Source organism: Thermobia domestica, chromosome 5 (assembly GCF_964235325.1).
Source record: "Thermobia domestica chromosome 5, izTheDome1.hap1.1, whole genome shotgun sequence".
Classification (NCBI taxonomy): domain Eukaryota; kingdom Metazoa; phylum Arthropoda; class Insecta; order Zygentoma; family Lepismatidae; genus Thermobia; species Thermobia domestica.
The window spans coordinates 294,375,207-294,393,884 of NC_137458.1; the positions used below are offsets into that span (position 1 = coordinate 294,375,207).

General features: G+C 35.9%; 1 protein-coding gene across 1 annotated transcript in view; it reads right to left on the minus strand.

Moving 5' to 3' along the window:
• Positions 1–7,633: 7,633 nt before the first annotated feature.
• Positions 7,634–18,678, minus strand: part of LOC145685598 (uncharacterized) — a 39,519-nt gene continuing 28,474 nt past the window's right edge. Inside the window, exons 6-7 of the mRNA XM_081757986.1 lie at positions 16,282–16,331; positions 7,634–7,954 (exon numbers count right to left, since the gene is read on the minus strand). Of these exons, the coding sequence (XP_081614112.1) occupies positions 16,311–16,331 (21 nt within the window). The 3' untranslated portion in view covers positions 7,634–7,954; positions 16,282–16,310. The remainder of the gene's footprint in view (positions 7,955–16,281; positions 16,332–18,678) is intronic.

Sequence of the window (18,678 nt, forward strand, 5' to 3'; positions counted from 1 at the left end):
GAAAATTTCCGGACACAGAGTCCCGTAGACCGAAAATGAGAAACATGGCTACAGAGTAAAACTGCCATAAAAATTTAAGCTTTTTAGGCTAACTTAATCCTTATATATAATGCAACTAGCTTGGCCAAGCTATAATGAAGGAAATGCTATCATTTGCAACACTCTGAGAATAGAAAATGTTCGCCAGGTATTACTATCCTCCCCTCTCCTGCAGAATGAAAACCCTGACTAAAACTCAATATTATATATATATATATACAGTGGCGGATCTAAGGGGGGCCTATAGGGGCTATAGCTCCCCCCCCCCTTGACGCTCGGGTATACCCTGGATAAAATGGACTTCAATCCTGCTTTACACTGGATAAAACGGAAAAATATGGTTTAGCCCCTCCCTTGATCATATCCTGGATCCGCCCCTGTATATATATATATAACTATTTTGTGTAATGTAACAAACAGTGGCGGATAGTATTCATGTTTTCTTGCAGAGGTCCTTACGAGGGTTCGCTTCCATCTTCCTCTCCCCAAGAACTAATAAATTAAAAATTTGCGATTACTTGTTAATCTTGTAAAATTGCGATTACTTGTCAATCTTGTACAAAGGACGCAATTAAAGTCCCAGTGTAACACCCCTTCACATTTAGATTTTTGCCCTGGAAGAAAACCAGTTATTATTGTTTCTTGATTTCTCAGTCTCACCTACATAAACATACGAATAGAATTAAAGGATAGGACATGTTTAGAGTGCTTGCACGTGACATCTAACTATATTTCTCATCAAATGTGTCACAGATGAAAATGTCCGTTTGTACTGCCTCTATTTTCTGGTACACATGTTTCATTTATGTTATGTTGCTAAAATTCGTTAGGAAACAAGTACAGACTGCGCCTGTGTGCCTGACAAAACGTAAATGTACTGGATAATTATTTCTTCACTTTCTTAAAAAAAAAGTAACACATCTCATGTCGGCTAACAAAAGGAGGTAGCGGACCAAAGATAGCCGTTGTTTACCTAAGGTCGTTACACAGCAGGGTTTTCACTCAGTCAGAGAGAAAAAAAATAATTTAAAGTTTCTACATTTGTTTTGAACTGCAATATACTTCTTCCTTTTATTTTAAGAACCATTTCCTTGTCATTTGTCTGCATCAGAAAAAAATGCAAAAAAATCACTAGAATGTGCCTATTTACCCAAAGTACGTACTAGATCACTAGTTCAATAGTAAAATCACTAAATCTAGTATTATACGAAATCATAAATGTGGCATCCCTGGGTTGGAGCGAAAGTAATGGTTGAAGTAAAAACTAGTCCGTATTTCTACTGCGCTCTGTTGTTGAATTCACAGAAATGTTCAAAATTAAATTCAAGAAGAAAAACACGATCCTACAAAAGACTGTTTACTTGCTCACTGGTTTTAGTATTGTGAACTGAAACTCAAGTCGCAGTCATGTTTAATACTTCTGTCCCTTTCTAGTAGTTTCTACTTTACAACTTGAGGTAGGATGAGGGTCGAGTCGGAAGCGGTATGTATTGTTTATACTACTTACAATGTTACCCCCCCCCCATAAAATATAAATTCACCCTTTCTCCCTTCCCTTTTTCGAATACAATGAACCGACTCTTTTGCTGAAGAAAGATGCTAAGAGAAAATTGAAACATCTGTGTCAAAACTTTCTTTGAAGCGCATTCTTTTGTATTTGTAGGGTTTTGCGAGTGTTTTCACGTCAATATGAAGAGATAGTTAGCCAAATCTTTTACCATGGACTCCTGCTGCGAACTGACCGTGAGTACACATAAACACCCGATCTTGCTGTGCTCAATTTCTCTCGCACACGTGAAATGGGTGTTGTTGTTTCCAAAACAAATAAGAAGTTATCTTGTGCTTTTGCATTTCTGCACGCACACAGGTACCATTGCTATATTTTAATGATCAGAAGAAATATCAAAACCATCCAATATATATGATACGAAACAGCTAACAGAGGGAGGCAAAGATTATAGTATACCAAGTTTTCCGCGTGGTACCATTATGGAGAATAAATATTTGATAAAGTCACGTAGATGCGCTTAAACCTATTCCATCTGTCCTTATAATTTTTCTGGTCTCATCAATTTCTCAGGAAAATACGTACAACATATGTCCAAATTCCATATATACTATTCCTAAACTAATGAGTAAACTCATTAAGAACACCAACTGATATCAATAAACAGGAAAGAAAACAATACTTTATACTTCTATCATTTGGTACACATCTCTATGAAGCACAGCTTGTTTCTTTTCGAAATAGCTCCTTCGTGTCACAGCTGTGGTTAGTTTTGTTTTGTGTTAGGATGAAAGAGAGAAATGCAACATTTGCTTCGCGGTGAAGTTATATATATTATTAAGATGAGCGGTGATAAGCGAGGTTTAACAAAGAGTACCTTTCGGATGCACAATTTAACGGGTAGTTGCAGTCCGTGTTGAGAATTGAACCAAAGCTATGTAAGACATGTCAATATTGAGCTCTTTTGTGGTAAAAGTGAACTTCAGAAACACACAAAAGACTTGAAACATCAAACTAATGTAAAGCAATTGAAAAATAGCCCACCTATCGCTGCATCTTTTCTGTGGCTAGGAACATGCAGTGTGTAGCAACAAGAATCGTGTTAAGGACTTTTTTTTTCGAACATAACATTCCCTTCCACACCATAAAAGACAATATAATGTTTGTTAAAAGAAAGTGCACATAATATTTTTAAATTTTGTTTGTGATCCTATCATGCATAATTATAAATAATTCCTTTCATACTACGAGAATGAGTTCAACTATACGTCATGGCCCCTCTAAAGCGGGGCCGCGGTGGCTCAGTGGTAGATCGTTCACCTCTGGTGCTTGGAGACCCTGGTTCGATCCCAGCTCGCACCAAGTGAACTTTGTGGTGGACAAACACCGTGTGCATGGGTTTCCTCGGGGTTCTTCCGTTCCTCCCACTTTCTTCATTCCACGATTTCACTAATTTCTCATCATCACCCCTCTCCTTTAGCCTAACCGGCATAACCGTGGGACGTAAAACTCAAAGATTTCACTTCATTTTTTCCCTCGAAAGCGATATCTTTCAAAATTATTTATTGTTAGATATTGTAAATTTACGGTATCTATTTTAGTGGACGGGAAATTTTGCATCTAATCGGATAATTTCATGGCTTCTAACAGGAATTCGCAGTTACGAAATTTGCATCACTGTCTTTTGAAAGGATGCCTAGAAAAAATACTACTAGAAAATAACTGAAAACACAAAATGGATTTGATAGCCAAATTCACGTCATCTTGGTTCGTCATCATTTTTCTTTAAATATTTGTATTTAGTATTAGATTAGAGTTTAGTGTCCCTTTCAGCATCAAGGCTATATGAGACGTGAACTTACAAATTAACGTGGGTTCAGAACCATAGGAGTTCCCATCGGAAATCGAACCTAGGTTTCCCGCACCAAAGACGCGTACGCTAATCATATGGACAAGGGTGTTCGATATTTAGTAATGTGTACATGAAGTTGTGAAATTGCGCTTGTATAATGGAATGCAATTCCTTCTACTGACATAAACCTTCACAATACTTAGCTGGACAAAGTATCTTTAAAAAGAAAATGTCACTCTTTATGTTTCAGTTCCTGGTTCGACTGAAGGATGGAACAAATTGCAAAGAGCGTTTTTGGATCCTACGTTGTGTAGTTGATTCATCATAAACTTGGTATTTGATACGGATATGAACTATTACACTTATTTGGTGTTTATTTCTAAATAAGTCCTAATACAATTTCATAAAGTTGTAATTCTTCTTTAGTTTGTATCACTTTACACAATGACAAATCCAAAAGGTGTGTTGTATCGGTGCAGTACCAGATTTTCACGTTTTTCAAAATGTTCCAAAACCCAAGAGAAATATCTTTAATTTCTGATATTTTAGTCGTCACAAATTACAATTTTATAATGTAGTCAATGTAACGTTTCGTTCAGCAGCGAGGCTATGTGAGACGTGGACCTACTGATTAACGTGGAATCCGAACCACATGAACTCCCACCGGGAATCAAGCCCAGGTTTCCCACGCCAAAGGCAAGTATACTAACCGTTAGCCACGAAGGAGCTCCACCATAATTTTAGTGGGCGATAAGAAATATTTCGCCAGTGCTTTTACAATAAATAAAATTTTATAAGTATTAAAGAATAGTGGTAAGAGATTTTATAATAGCTCTTTTATTTATGAGATATGAGTATTTAAAAAAAAAACAACTAAAGAATAGGTTGGCGGAACCACAAAAGACTCGTAAAATAAACTTTCTTATAAATACATACGCACCTTACTCACCTTTTATAATTGCTATGCTTACGTTCTCCATAAAAACAGAAATTCTCTTTTAATGATACTTTACACAAGATCATGAAGTGGGTTCAAATTTAATTAAAGACAAAATACAATACAATAATCCACAAATATTGCCTCAAGTGAGTTTAAAGATTTCTAAACACTAGTGCGAAACCGGGCTCTGCCGTTGCGATCGATTTAGAGGTCTTGAGACGAAAGTAAGAAGGGACTTACGCACACAGTAAGTAAAAACAATTAATATGCCTGTAACTTTCCCCCAAATGGGTGTATCTTAAAACTAACCTCACCATTATTTTTCTAATTAAATTCTAGCCCGAAATTATGTATCATATTACCCTATTCCCATTTTGAAAACTTGACCTTAATTCAAAATGGCGGATTTCAAGATGGCTGCCATCAAGGTCATATCTACCATACGACTTCCCCCCAGGACTTATATGTATCCACATGGTTTTTCTTCACTTTTCTTCATTAACGCTCCGTTTACAAAGGGTAGTAAGGGACTTCTGTAGTAATCTCTAATAACCACATCACAACTCTTAAAAGTTATTTAAAAAAATAGAAAACATGCACCATGGCAAAAATTTGTCATCACAAGTAATGATGCATACATGCCTTCTATCACCAAAAAAAGTTTCATTGAAATTGGAGCCGTACATTTGAGTGATGTCCCTTGTGGGATGTGATTGAACGTGACGTCAGAACACATCGCCCCCCTTCCCGGAATTTACGGGAATTAGGTGACCTGAGTGAGCACATGTGGTGCCAGCTCTCTCCAGCGACCTATCAAGGATCATTGCGTGTATGCCAAGACGTGTCGCCGTTTTTATCCATGCCAAAAGTCGACATACTGACAATTAGGTAGGTAGTCATGATGGTCTGGCTGATGTGTGCGTATATTTTAACTCGTACATTTTGTCTCGACTCGAATTTCGAGACGTCTCGACTCGAATTCGAGTCGAGTCGAGACACGAGTCGAGACAGAAACATATTTTCGAGTCGAGACACGAGTCGAGACAACATTTTCTCGAGACGAGTCGAGACAGGCTTAAATCTCGACTCGACTCGACTCGAATGCATCCCTACATTTAATCCCATCATGAACGCCGATTCGGGGCAGTAACTTTGTACTACTACCAGATTACCATCGCAAACATTCTTCCAAGCTATGCAGTAATTATCTGCAATACATAGAAGAAGCTTACATCAACAAATACCTAGAACTCCTCTGTGGCTAAGCGGTTAGCGTACGCGCCTTTGGCGCGGGAGACCCGGGTTCGATTCCCGGCGGGAGCTCATGTGGTTCGGATTCCACGTTAATCAGTAGGTCCACGTCTCATATAGCCTCGCTGCTGAAAAGGGACGCTAAACTGAAATTCAACTCAACAAATACCTAGGTAGAATAGTTACCGGCTTTGTCACCCATCGAGCTCTTATAAGATGAACTTCATAGGATAGTTCATAAATAGATGCCAACGAATACTGAAGGTCTTTCGAGGGTTCTTACTGGAGTCGCAGAACTTCGCAAAGTTGAATAAATTAATTTAAAAAATAGCTGGAATTTGTAAAGCTCTTAACAGGCTAAGTAAGGATCGGCATTTTATTGAACTAGAACATACTACTAAATTTGTCTCTGTGGAAACAGGACCATATATTTTAATTTTTTTTATATGAGCAATGATATTTATTTTCCAGAACAAGTCCAACAAACTGGAGTTTGTATGGGTATATGTATTTTTTTTTTTAAGTTCTGAAAAATCAGTAGTGTGTTAGTGTGCTCAGACTTTTGACCATGACTATATATATATGTATATACTCGGTGTTCTAAAAATGACGCCTACGGACAACGCAGAGCTATTCTTCAGGTCAAAATAAAGCGAAAATACAGGGTGTTTCAAACAACACCGACAACGTTTGGGAGGTGATTCCTGACACCAAGATAAGATGAAAAGTACAGACCAACCTGGATACACAAATGCTTCCTTTCGGAGTTACAGCCTGCCAAAAACCAAAATAATAATAATAATAATAATAATAATAATAATAATAATAATAATAATAATAATAATAATAATAATAATAATAATAATAATAATAATAAATAACTTTAAAGATTCATAGTTCCAAAACAATGGAATTTACCCCAGTCGGGTTAAGACTTTATTAAGGAACTAGTATGTGCCCTATCCAAATATCTATTTTTCAGAATCTTGTAGTACTTCCGCAACAATTTTTATTGAGGTAGATGGTGAGTACTTCAAATTATATGTCCGTAACCGAACTGCCTGCATAAAAATTGTTGCATGAGTACTTTAGGATTCTGAAACATGTATGTTTAGATAGCTCACATATTAGTTCCTAAGTGAAGTCTTGACGCGACTACGGTAGGTTCCATAGTTTTGGAGCTATGGACCTTTAAAGTCCATTTTTTCGCATTTTCGGCAGCCAATAACTCCGGAAGGAAGCATTTGTGCACCCAGGTTGGTCTAAACTTTTTGTCTTATCTTGGTGTCAGGAATCAGCTCCCAAACGTTCTAGGTTGTTTTGAAACACCTTGTATTCTATAATGGTATAGACCCTCAGGGGCCTTCTTCAACCATACTATAAGGAATCAAAAGTTTCACCATGTGGCAATGTCGCAGATTAACTTAGAACCATTAGCATTGCTCTACGAATCCATCAAGCAGTTTCATCGATTATTATGCTAATAGGTGGTGCTAGTGTGAACATGTATCGACTTTAGCTGCTAACTGAAAAGAATCGAGGTAACTGTTTGATAGATTAGTAGATTTGCTCTTTATCTGCGACGTTACCACATAGTGCAGTTCGTATCTATAGACGAGGAGACGAAAAATATACAATTATAAACATTTTTAACTTTATTTTGACTTGGGTATATGACTCCACTCTTGCATCACCAAAACTCCTTTGTTTTTTAGGTTATATTTTAGGTCGTATCCGAAAATGAGTGCATGCATATTTTCAAAGATCCGGGCCCTAGTGATCAGCTTTAAACCTGTTATAAAATTACTTTATTTGCAAACGTAATATTTACGAACTATCTTTTGTCATAAACCATATCATCATTTATTGTTTACGTGAATCAAGTATTGAAACTCTAGTCAATTGAGCACTGAAAAACTGCTAGTGCCAAGCGACACTGTATACAACATGTGATGCATCAGATAATAAATATTTTAGAGTAGTTATAATGATTCAGACACATCGATCCGAACTTTCAAACATAAGAAATTAAGATTCGTGAGCTTTTATAAATATTTTATTTCCAACTCATTGGAATTTAGTGGAATATTGATACAATCATAACTTATATGCCATTCCTAAGTAAATTACAAGGTACAGGATTTGCAATGCTTCAGTGAAATTTATTCCATATTGTTATTTTAAAGCACAAAGTTGAATTATCACTATACAAAGGATGTTAATATACTGTACAAGGGTCAAAGAAATATAAGCACAAAAGAGAATTATTTTATTAAACTGTTTTTTCCTAAACGTAGCTTCATCTACTGCTTACGTAGTAATTACGCGATGGGATATCATGGGCACCATATTTGTTGTTCTCAACCTGAAAATATAATAAATAAATAAATAAATTCTATGTCGAAAGACGAGACATATACAACTGAACAAAATGATATGCAAGAGCATAAAACCTCATGCGTAGTTTTTGAGAAAATGGAGAAAAGCTAATTTCTTCATAAACCTAAAAATTGATGTTGTACAAGAAGAATGCTTCTTATTGAAGCGAAACTGATATAGAAATATACTCTTATTACATTATTCATTACGATGCTAGTAAGAAGACAGTAAATAATATGGTAATCGAAATAAAATCTAAAATTATTATTAACTCTTAAAATTTTGATTTCTGTTTAACTGGTAGGTTGTCTAGACATAGGACATACAAGGTGTGTTCAAAAAGAAATAGATCTTTTAAAATAGCACGCCAACCGACAGTGGGAGCGCGCTTCGGCTAATGAGCGCACCTAGCGTCAGATCTAGATAGCAAATTGGCATTTGTCTCGTTTCGCTATGACCGTTAGCTAAACCCGCTGAAATGACCACGTGCCAAGGGTTTCTTTCGTCCGATTAATGGTACAATAACAATGAAAAAGCTTGAAGAATAATGTACGTGTGTGAAATTTTGCTACACATTTGGCAAAACATTTACAGAGAAATTTCAATTGCTTTTCAATTCATTCAGGGTCTCTTCGTCCAAAAAACACGCATAAGTCGGTCAAAGATCAAGGTGATTTTCATTGTGTTTTTTGATTTGAAAGGTATTATCCATCAAAAATTTGTATCACATGGTCAGATGGTAAATAAACAGTTGTACCAGGACATTTTAGTGTGGTTGAGGGATGTTGTGCACAGGAAGAGGCCTGAATTGTGGGAAAACCAGACTTGGATGGTGCACTGTGGCAATGTGCCTACTTACGCTTCGCATCTTATTCGCAGTTATCTGGTAAAACATCAGACTTCTATTGTGCCTCATTCTTCGGAGCTAGTACCACTTTTTTTTTCTGTTTCCCAAACTTAAAATCACTTTGAAAAGACGTCGTTTCCAAACCATGGAGGAGGTTCATGACATAGCAAAAAAGAGACCTGTGTTCCAGCAGGAACGATTTATTGCCAGTAGAGGGGCTACTTTGAGGAAAACAGTACTTAAAATGTTGTACAATGAGCAGTAAAGGTTTTTTTTCTTTTCTTTTCTTTATTTCTTTCTTTTTCTTTCTTTCTTTCTTTTCTTTTTTTTTTTTTTTTTTTTTTTTTTGAACACACCATTTATATCAGTCGATCGATTAGATCAAGCTGAACAGAATGGCATCCTTATCTGTAAGTCTTACGCTTTTTTTTCTTTAGAGAAACAAAAAAAAAAACTTTTTCTAAAAACTTGTTAAAAAGTTTCTTGTACTTTTTCAATAATGATTGACAGTCTTAATTTTGCTAAAAGAAATTTTCTCATTTTTGTACTGAATATGTAGCAAAATACATTATTAACAAACATATATCCATTGGTGTTTGTCTCTTCCTAACGGTGACACTACACATGCTCCTTTACGCGAATACTACCTGTAAATGGTGTCCACGTGCTTCTTTTAAGATTCACCTACAGACAGAACACTAGTAGTATAGTTTCATTTAAAAGGTCCTTTTTGGATCCAATGGTCATTTTGCACTACAAAAGAGCGTTCAATAAGCCTGCACAGATGGGTATAATATTTTTGTCAGTTAGAATATGTTAATGAAATTTTATGTGAACATGTTTTGATTCTTTTGGTTCAAAATTGTAATAATTGTTATATTTACTATTGTTTAAAGGTAAACCAAAATGAACACTGAAGTAGACATGAGGATCCGACAATGGTCAGTAATGGAATTCCTGTTCAAAACTGATAATTAATCAGCGACATCATATGCACAGGAAATTGCTTCTGGTTTATGAGGATCATATATTGGACTACGCCAGTACCCAAAGTTGGTTGCAGCGATTTTCTTTTTAAAAAATTCCTTTTCATATCAGCGCAGAAAATTATGGCTCCTTTTTCTGGGATCAGTGTGGTATCATTTTCATAGATATCTTGGAACATGTCAGAATTAACAAGAAGCGTTATTGTTTGTCACTGGATAACGCTATGACCGTTAGCTAAACCCGCTGAAATGACCACGTGCCAAGGGTTTCTTTCGTCCGATTAATGGTACAATAACAATGAAAAAGCTTGAAGAATAATGTACGTGTGTGAAATTTTGCTACACATTTGGCAAAACATTTACAGAGAAATTTCAATTGCTTTTCAATTCATTCAGGGTCTCTTCGTCCAAAAAACACGCATAAGTCGGTCAAAGATCAAGGTGATTTTCATTGTGTTTTTTGATTTGAAAGGTATTATCCATCAAAAATTTGTATCACATGGTCAGATGGTAAATAAACAGTTGTACCAGGACATTTTAGTGTGGTTGAGGGATGTTGTGCACAGGAAGAGGCCTGAATTGTGGGAAAACCAGACTTGGATGGTGCACTGTGGCAATGTGCCTACTTACGCTTCGCATCTTATTCGCAGTTATCTGGTAAAACATCAGACTTCTATTGTGCCTCATTCTTCGGAGCTAGTACCACTTTTTTTTTTTCTGTTTCCCAAACTTAAAATCACTTTGAAAAGACGTCGTTTCCAAACCATGGAGGAGGTTCATGACATAGCAAAAAAGAGACCTGTGTTCCAGCAGGAACGATTTATTGCCAGTAGAGGGGGCTACTTTGAGGAAAACAGTACTTAAAATGTTGTACAATGAGCAGTAAAGGTTTTTTTCTTTTCTTTTCTTTATTTCTTTCTTTTTCTTTCTTTCTTTCTTTTCTTTTTTTTTTTTGAACACACCATTTATATCAGTCGATCGATTAGATCAAGCTGAACAGAATGGCATCCTTATCTGTAAGTCTTACGCTTTTTTTCTTTAGAGAAACAAAAAAAAAAACTTTTTCTAAAAACTTGTTAAAAAGTTTCTTGTACTTTTTCAATAATGATTGACAGTCTTAATTTTGCTAAAAGAAATTTTCTCATTTTTGTACTGAATATGTAGCAAAATACATTATTAACAAACATATATCCATTGGTGTTTGTCTCTTCCTAACGGTGACACTACACATGCTCCTTTACGCGAATACTACCTGTAAATGGTGTCCACGTGCTTCTTTTAAGATTCACCTACAGACAGAACACTAGTAGTATAGTTTCATTTAAAAGGTCCTTTTTGGATCCAATGGTCATTTTGCACTACAAAAGAGCGTTCAATAAGCCTGCACAGATGGGTATAATATTTTTGTCAGTTAGAATATGTTAATGAAATTTTATGTGAACATGTTTTGATTCTTTTGGTTCAAAATTGTAATAATTGTTATATTTACTATTGTTTAAAGGTAAACCAAAATGAACACTGAAGTAGACATGAGGATCCGACAATGGTCAGTAATGGAATTCCTGTTCAAAACTGATAATTAATCAGCGACATCATATGCACAGGAAATTGCTTCTGGTTTATGAGGATCATATATTGGACTACGCCAGTACCCAAAGTTGGTTGCAGCGATTTTCTTTTTAAAAAATTCCTTTTCATATCAGCGCAGAAAATTATGGCTCCTTTTTCTGGGATCAGTGTGGTATCATTTTCATAGATATCTTGGAACATGTCAGAATTAACAAGAAGCGTTATTGTTTGTCACTGGATAACGCTATGACCGTTAGCTAAACCCGCTGAAATGACCACGTGCCAAGGGTTTCTTTCGTCCGATTAATGGTACAATAACAATGAAAAAGCTTGAAGAATAATGTACGTGTGTGAAATTTTGCTACACATTTGGCAAAACATTTACAGAGAAATTTCAATTGCTTTTCAATTCATTCAGGGTCTCTTCGTCCAAAAAACACGCATAAGTCGGTCAAAGATCAAGGTGATTTTCATTGTGTTTTTTGATTTGAAAGGTATTATCCATCAAAAATTTGTATCACATGGTCAGATGGTAAATAAACAGTTGTACCAGGACATTTTAGTGTGGTTGAGGGATGTTGTGCACAGGAAGAGGCCTGAATTGTGGGAAAACCAGACTTGGATGGTGCACTGTGGCAATGTGCCTACTTACGCTTCGCATCTTATTCGCAGTTATCTGGTAAAACATCAGACTTCTATTGTGCCTCATTCTTCGGAGCTAGTACCACTTTTTTTTTCTGTTTCCCAAACTTAAAATCACTTTGAAAAGACGTCGTTTCCAAACCATGGAGGAGGTTCATGACATAGCAAAAAAGAGACCTGTGTTCCAGCAGGAACGATTTATTGCCAGTAGAGGGGCTACTTTGAGGAAAACAGTACTTAAAATGTTGTACAATGAGCAGTAAAGGTTTTTTTCTTTTCTTTTCTTTATTTCTTTCTTTTTCTTTCTTTCTTTTCTTTTTCTTTTTTTTTTTTTTGAACACACCATTTATATCAGTCGATCGATTAGATCAAGCTGAACAGAATGGCATCCTTATCTGTAAGTCTTACGCTTTTTTTCTTTAGAGAAACAAAAAAAAAACTTTTTCTAAAAACTTGTTAAAAAGTTTCTTGTACTTTTTCAATAATGATTGACAGTCTTAATTTTGCTAAAAGAAATTTTCTCATTTTTGTACTGAATATGTAGCAAAATACATTATTAACAAACATATATCCATTGGTGTTTGTCTCTTCCTAACGGTGACACTACACATGCTCCTTTACGCGAATACTACCTGTAAATGGTGTCCACGTGCTTCTTTTAAGATTCACCTACAGACAGAACACTAGTAGTATAGTTTCATTTAAAAGGTCCTTTTTGGATCCAATGGTCATTTTGCACTACAAAAGAGCGTTCAATAAGCCTGCACAGATGGGTATAATATTTTTGTCAGTTAGAATATGTTAATGAAATTTTATGTGAACATGTTTTGATTCTTTTGGTTCAAAATTGTAATAATTGTTATATTTACTATTGTTTAAAGGTAAACCAAAATGAACACTGAAGTAGACATGAGGATCCGACAATGGTCAGTAATGGAATTCCTGTTCAAAACTGATAATTAATCAGCGACATCATATGCACAGGAAATTGCTTCTGGTTTATGAGGATCATATATTGGACTACGCCAGTACCCAAAGTTGGTTGCAGCGATTTTCTTTTTAAAAAATTCCTTTTCATATCAGCGCAGAAAATTATGGCTCCTTTTTCTGGGATCAGTGTGGTATCATTTTCATAGATATCTTGGAACATGTCAGAATTAACAAGAAGCGTTATTGTTTGTCACTGGATAACGTACGACTTGCTCTTTAGACCAAGAGACCGGAGCTACAACGTAAGATCATCGAACTCCACCATGATAATGCCAAGTCTCACACAGCCATGATGACACAGCAGAAAATCATGAAAATTGGACGGGAAGTCGTCCCTCAGCCTCCCTATAACCCGGACTTGGGTCCTTCAGATTTCTTCCTATTTGGTCGTCTGAAGACCCACTTGCGAGGAAAAGCATTTGACAGTGATAAGACCCTCATTTCTTGTGTGAAACAGTGGTGTAAAAGTCGGCCATCTTCTTTTTACCAAAGTACATTTAAGGCATGGGAAGAACGTTGGACAGAATGCGTCACAGCGGATGGAGGCTGTATTGAGTAACATGGTCTTCTAGCCAAAGGATCAAAAGTATGTTCAGCTAAAATTTCATTATGTTGCTACTAATAACAATGTTATAACCATTTGAGCAAAGCTTATTGAACACCCTTTGTGCTTAAGAATAATTGTTATTTAGGTACAGGGTTTAGGATTAGGATTTAGATTTCCGGGCTCTCGGCATCTGTGGCCATTTAGCCCGTCACGTTTGAGGGATGACGTCCCTCGGCGAGCACACAATCCGGGGAAAGAAATGAAATGAAATCTGAGTTTTACGTCCCACGGTTATGCCCGTTAGGCTAAAGGAGACGGTGATGATGAGTAATGAATGAAATGGTGGAATGAAGAAAATGGGAGGAAACGGGAGAACCCCGAGAAAACCCATGCACACGGTGTTTGTCCACCATAAAATTCTTAGTTGGAAAACTTAGTTAAACGAACATAATGGAAGGAAACGAAGAAACGCTTAGAAAATTCTTAGAATTGATATTATTTATTAGAAAGTAAGTTGATCTCCGGTCGAAACAACGACTTCAAATAGGATACTGACTCTAAGAATGGATTATTACAGTACATACCGTATATAATACAATAACATTATCTTTAAGATAATGCGTACTAATTCAAGGACTCTAACCGATATCTCAAAGTCAATGACCATTTTTTTCGTACTACAGAAGCAAATTACTCCATACCCAGGCCAGTAGCCAGCCCAAAAATATAGGGGGCCCAGTAGAATTTAGGAGGGCCCGATCTAACCATATTATAGTTCATTTGCAAGCCTACCGTGAAAATTTTTAGAGGGGCCAGTAAAAATTTAGTGTGGCGGCCCCTCTAGACTCTCCCTGGATACAAGCCTGTCCATACCAAACATAGCAAATCCTTTGTGAACTCGTTTTAAATTGAAATTCCATCAGAATTTTAATTTGATAACATTATTATTATTATTATTATTATTATTATTATTATTATTATTATTATTATTATTATTATTATTATTATTATTATTATTATTATTATTATTATTATTAAAGTTGAACTGCACAGCATTCATAAAAATTTATTAACAGAGACTATATTCTAAATACGTATTGCACTTTAATACATGCTTTTCTGAAACTTATACATTTATTATTACTATAGTTTGTATCTGTAGCAGTGTTCGTAGGCTTCCTTAAGAAAATTTCCCTAGACTAGCACAAAATGTTCCTTTTTCTTATCAAATTTTTCCTAATTTGTTCAGTGTTCAATTCCTATGACAGAAGTTATGTAAGATTAATTTAGCTATATTAGGCTCTTCGCAAACTACAACACATAAGTGCCAACCAGATTTGTTTTATTCATTGTTTTTTTGCTTCTACTTTTTTTTTACTTTTTTCTTCCCTTTTCTTTTTTACAAAAAAAACGCACACACAAATAAATACACCCTGTCACAATAGGTGCAAATTATGCCACTTTGAAAAAACACAAACTATTGCTAGTGTATTGATTCATTTCTGAACAAAAAATAATAATAATAATAATAATAATAATACAAATTTATATTGGTCAATAAGTGGATTTTCACGTTTTGTCAAAAAATTCCCTTTTCTTTTTTTTACTAAAGCTACCTACGAAATTTCCCTATATTAAGGAAATTTCCCTCAATCTACGAACACTGATCTGTAGTATGAAACTCAGTAACAGAAAGATAGAAAAGATACAAAAGACGCCCAATAAATACTTTAAAACTGGATACGATTTAAATGCTTTTAAGTAATATTAAACCTTGATACACTAAAAAATAGACAAGTATTAAATAACTAAAGCAATAGTAAAAAGAAAAAAATGTAGGCTGTATGTCTATTTCAAAACATTTTAATAAAGGTTCTCAGATTCGGAATAAGACAAAGAATGACATAAGTCAACAAGTTAAATAGGTCTCACCCAGCTAACTTTGTGGTGGACAAACACCGCGTGCGTGGGTTTTGTCGGGGTCCTCCCGTTTCCTCCCATTTTCTTCATTCCACCATTTTCATTCATTACTCACCATCACCGTCTCCTTCAACCTGGTCGGCATAAGCGTGGGACATAAAACTTAAAAGATTTCAAATAGGTCTGTTGCGTATACTCCGGAAACTATGGGGGAAAATAGCACTATAAGGTAAATCGAAATCTGTAAATTCAAATCTTTAATAATATTAATATAAGTAATCTAGTAAGAAATCTCAATTTCTTTATATCTAACTCAGGGATGCAAATAAGCAACACAATTTTACTCGTCCAAGAAAAAAGCTATTAGCCCACACCCCACAATAGAAATGATTTACTTACCTTCAGTATGATACTAAATACTCGCCCGCACCGATGAACCACTCGTCCCCGGCGAGTGCTTATTTGCATCCCTGATCTAACTGGTACGAAATTGTGAGAAAGGAAGTGAACATTTTCGTACTCTTGAAGTTCTTATAAATTTATTTGGTTATTAATCTGACCTACTGTTATTTTTGACTGATCCCTGCTCCTAGCACAACAAATAAATTATTATTATTATTATTATTATTATTATTATTATTATTATTATTATTATTATTATTATTATTATTATATAGTAGTTGTAGTAGTACTAGCAATTACATATTTATATCGTATCGTCTACCCTAATGAAGAAAATTTTCTTCTTAAAGCTGCCGTAACAATTACTGCAAACGTGTGTACTATACTTAACGTAAATTTAATGACCATACCTTACTTTATACGCCAAAATCTTCATTTTTCACTCCTTTTTCTTACAAATCTGAAACAAAATAAGCATAAATTAACTTCTGATGCAAGAAAGTGAATATAGTATTCATTCAATAAAGAAAAAAAGTACATTATTTGTGGATTGTTTCATGTTGCACTCTAGTGTTGTGGCTAACACAGGCTCGGTGATACCGATTTCACACAGAGATTGTGTTGAGGGGTGTAAAAATAACATTGCAGCGGTGTCGCAAAACTAGGTGAAGAACGCGGCACGAAAAGAGAACAGTACCACGGGAACTTTCTATAGGATACTACGCGTTGGTAGTTACATTTCAGCTAGCATGATGAATGCATTCCATTCCGATACTAATATGAAGTACTTTATTACAGTTTTCAATGATGTTTTTCATTTGCTAAGAACAATAACTTAGCAAAGTTATCATCGCAACCTCAAAATTCTGTGTAGGTAGATACACTATATTGTAATTTAACATTGTCTTCCAAGGATATCCTAAGTACCTAATAACTGTCATTAAGAATTTGTAATAAATCTTTCTATTTGCTATGCGCACAGAGAATTATGTTGTATATTTAACATTTATACCAAGTAACGAATAAGCTTTTTCTATTTGACATTTATACCAAGTAGCTTTTTTCTGTAATCTTTCACGAAAATAGTTTTGTGAGCGTATGAATTTTCTGGCAACACTTACATGAGAGGTGCTGCCATCTGTTGTCCCTATATTCACCACGTTCCTCTTCTTCACTGACTATAAAGTGATTACGAAGTCCTCTTACACCCAATGTATTACACATATGTTAATGAACTGTTGTTTCTTATTGTTGCAGATGTTGATATACATCTAGATCATGGCTGATGAATCCACTTACATCATGGAGGAACGGATCGTGATGAGCACGTGAACTCACGAACGACTCCATACAGGAAAATCTATATGGGATATTCAGCATGATTTCATTGTAAGGTTTCATAAACCTTCCCCTCCAAAAGCAATAGTTTTACGGCGGGAGAAATAGCTCTTTGCAACTGCTTGGATAAAAGATAAGCCCCGCTCAGGACGACTATCAACACGACTGGAAACGTGTTTGAAGGCTGCAGCGTCTGTCGAACGTTCGCCAAAACAAAGTCAATTCATAAGCGGTTATAGGAACTGGGTGTTCCATACTTGACATTACAAAAACATATGACGAAGGATTTGCAGGTAAAGACATTTAAATCTTCGTTCCTAAATGAATTGACTGATAGTGACGTGCAGAAACTTCAACAGGCTTGTGGGCGAATGTTGAATGTTTTTACAACTCTTCCTTCAAGGGGAAATATGTTTTTCTTGGACGAGTGTGGGAATATATTGCAGTACAAAAGGCAAAAACGTTTACTTCTGGAGTAAAGAAAGCTCACATTTTTATGAAGAACTTGAACACAACCCACTATATGTCATGATCTGGGCTACAATGTCTGCAACTCACTTGGTAAGTCCATATTTCTTTGACGGTGCTGTGAATCACATTGCGAATCTCACTATGTTACGTGATTGGTTTATTCCATATCTGCAAGATATCGGGAACTGCTCAGTCGTGTATGGTTCCAGCAGGATGGGGCACCAGCCCATTATGTTGTTGCCGTTAGAGAGTATCTCAATGAGGTATTATTTCCTGATAAATGGATTGGAGGTGGTTCTGTCCATTTGCCTGCACCTTTGAAATGGCCACTCCGGAGTCCTTATCTGTCATCTTGCGACAATGCATTATGGGGTTCATTAAGCAAAAGATTGCTGCCACATGTTACGAGACAGTTGACGAACTTAATTATGCTGTTCGGCGTGCATTTACTGCCATCACGGCAACAATATTGAGGAGAACTTCACATCGTACATGGAGGAGAATCATACTCTGTTGGGGCGGCGCGGTGGCTCAGTGGTAGAGCGTTCACCTCCGGTGCTTGGTGTTCCTCGTTCGATCCCAGCTCGTGCCATGTGGACTTTGTCGTGGACAAACACCGTGCTCGTGGGTTTTCTCTGGGTTCTACCATTTTCTCCCACTTTCTTCATTCCACCATTTCACTCATCTCTCACCATGACCGTCTCCTTTAGCCTTGCTGGCATAATCGTGGGACGTAAAACTCACTCAGATTTCATTTCATTTTTTCATACTCTGTTATTAAAACGATGGTGTAAACACAGACAATCTGGAATAAATAGTAAAGAATAGTAACACTATCTAAAAAGTTGCCCTCTGCTATGATCCCACATTAATACAATGCGACCATTCATGAATATGTGGATGCGCGATATTTAGTAACGAGACTTTGTGATCACTGTATATTTCGTTATTTGTAACCATTTATAAATAATGCATGCCACACTCTGTTATTCCTTATA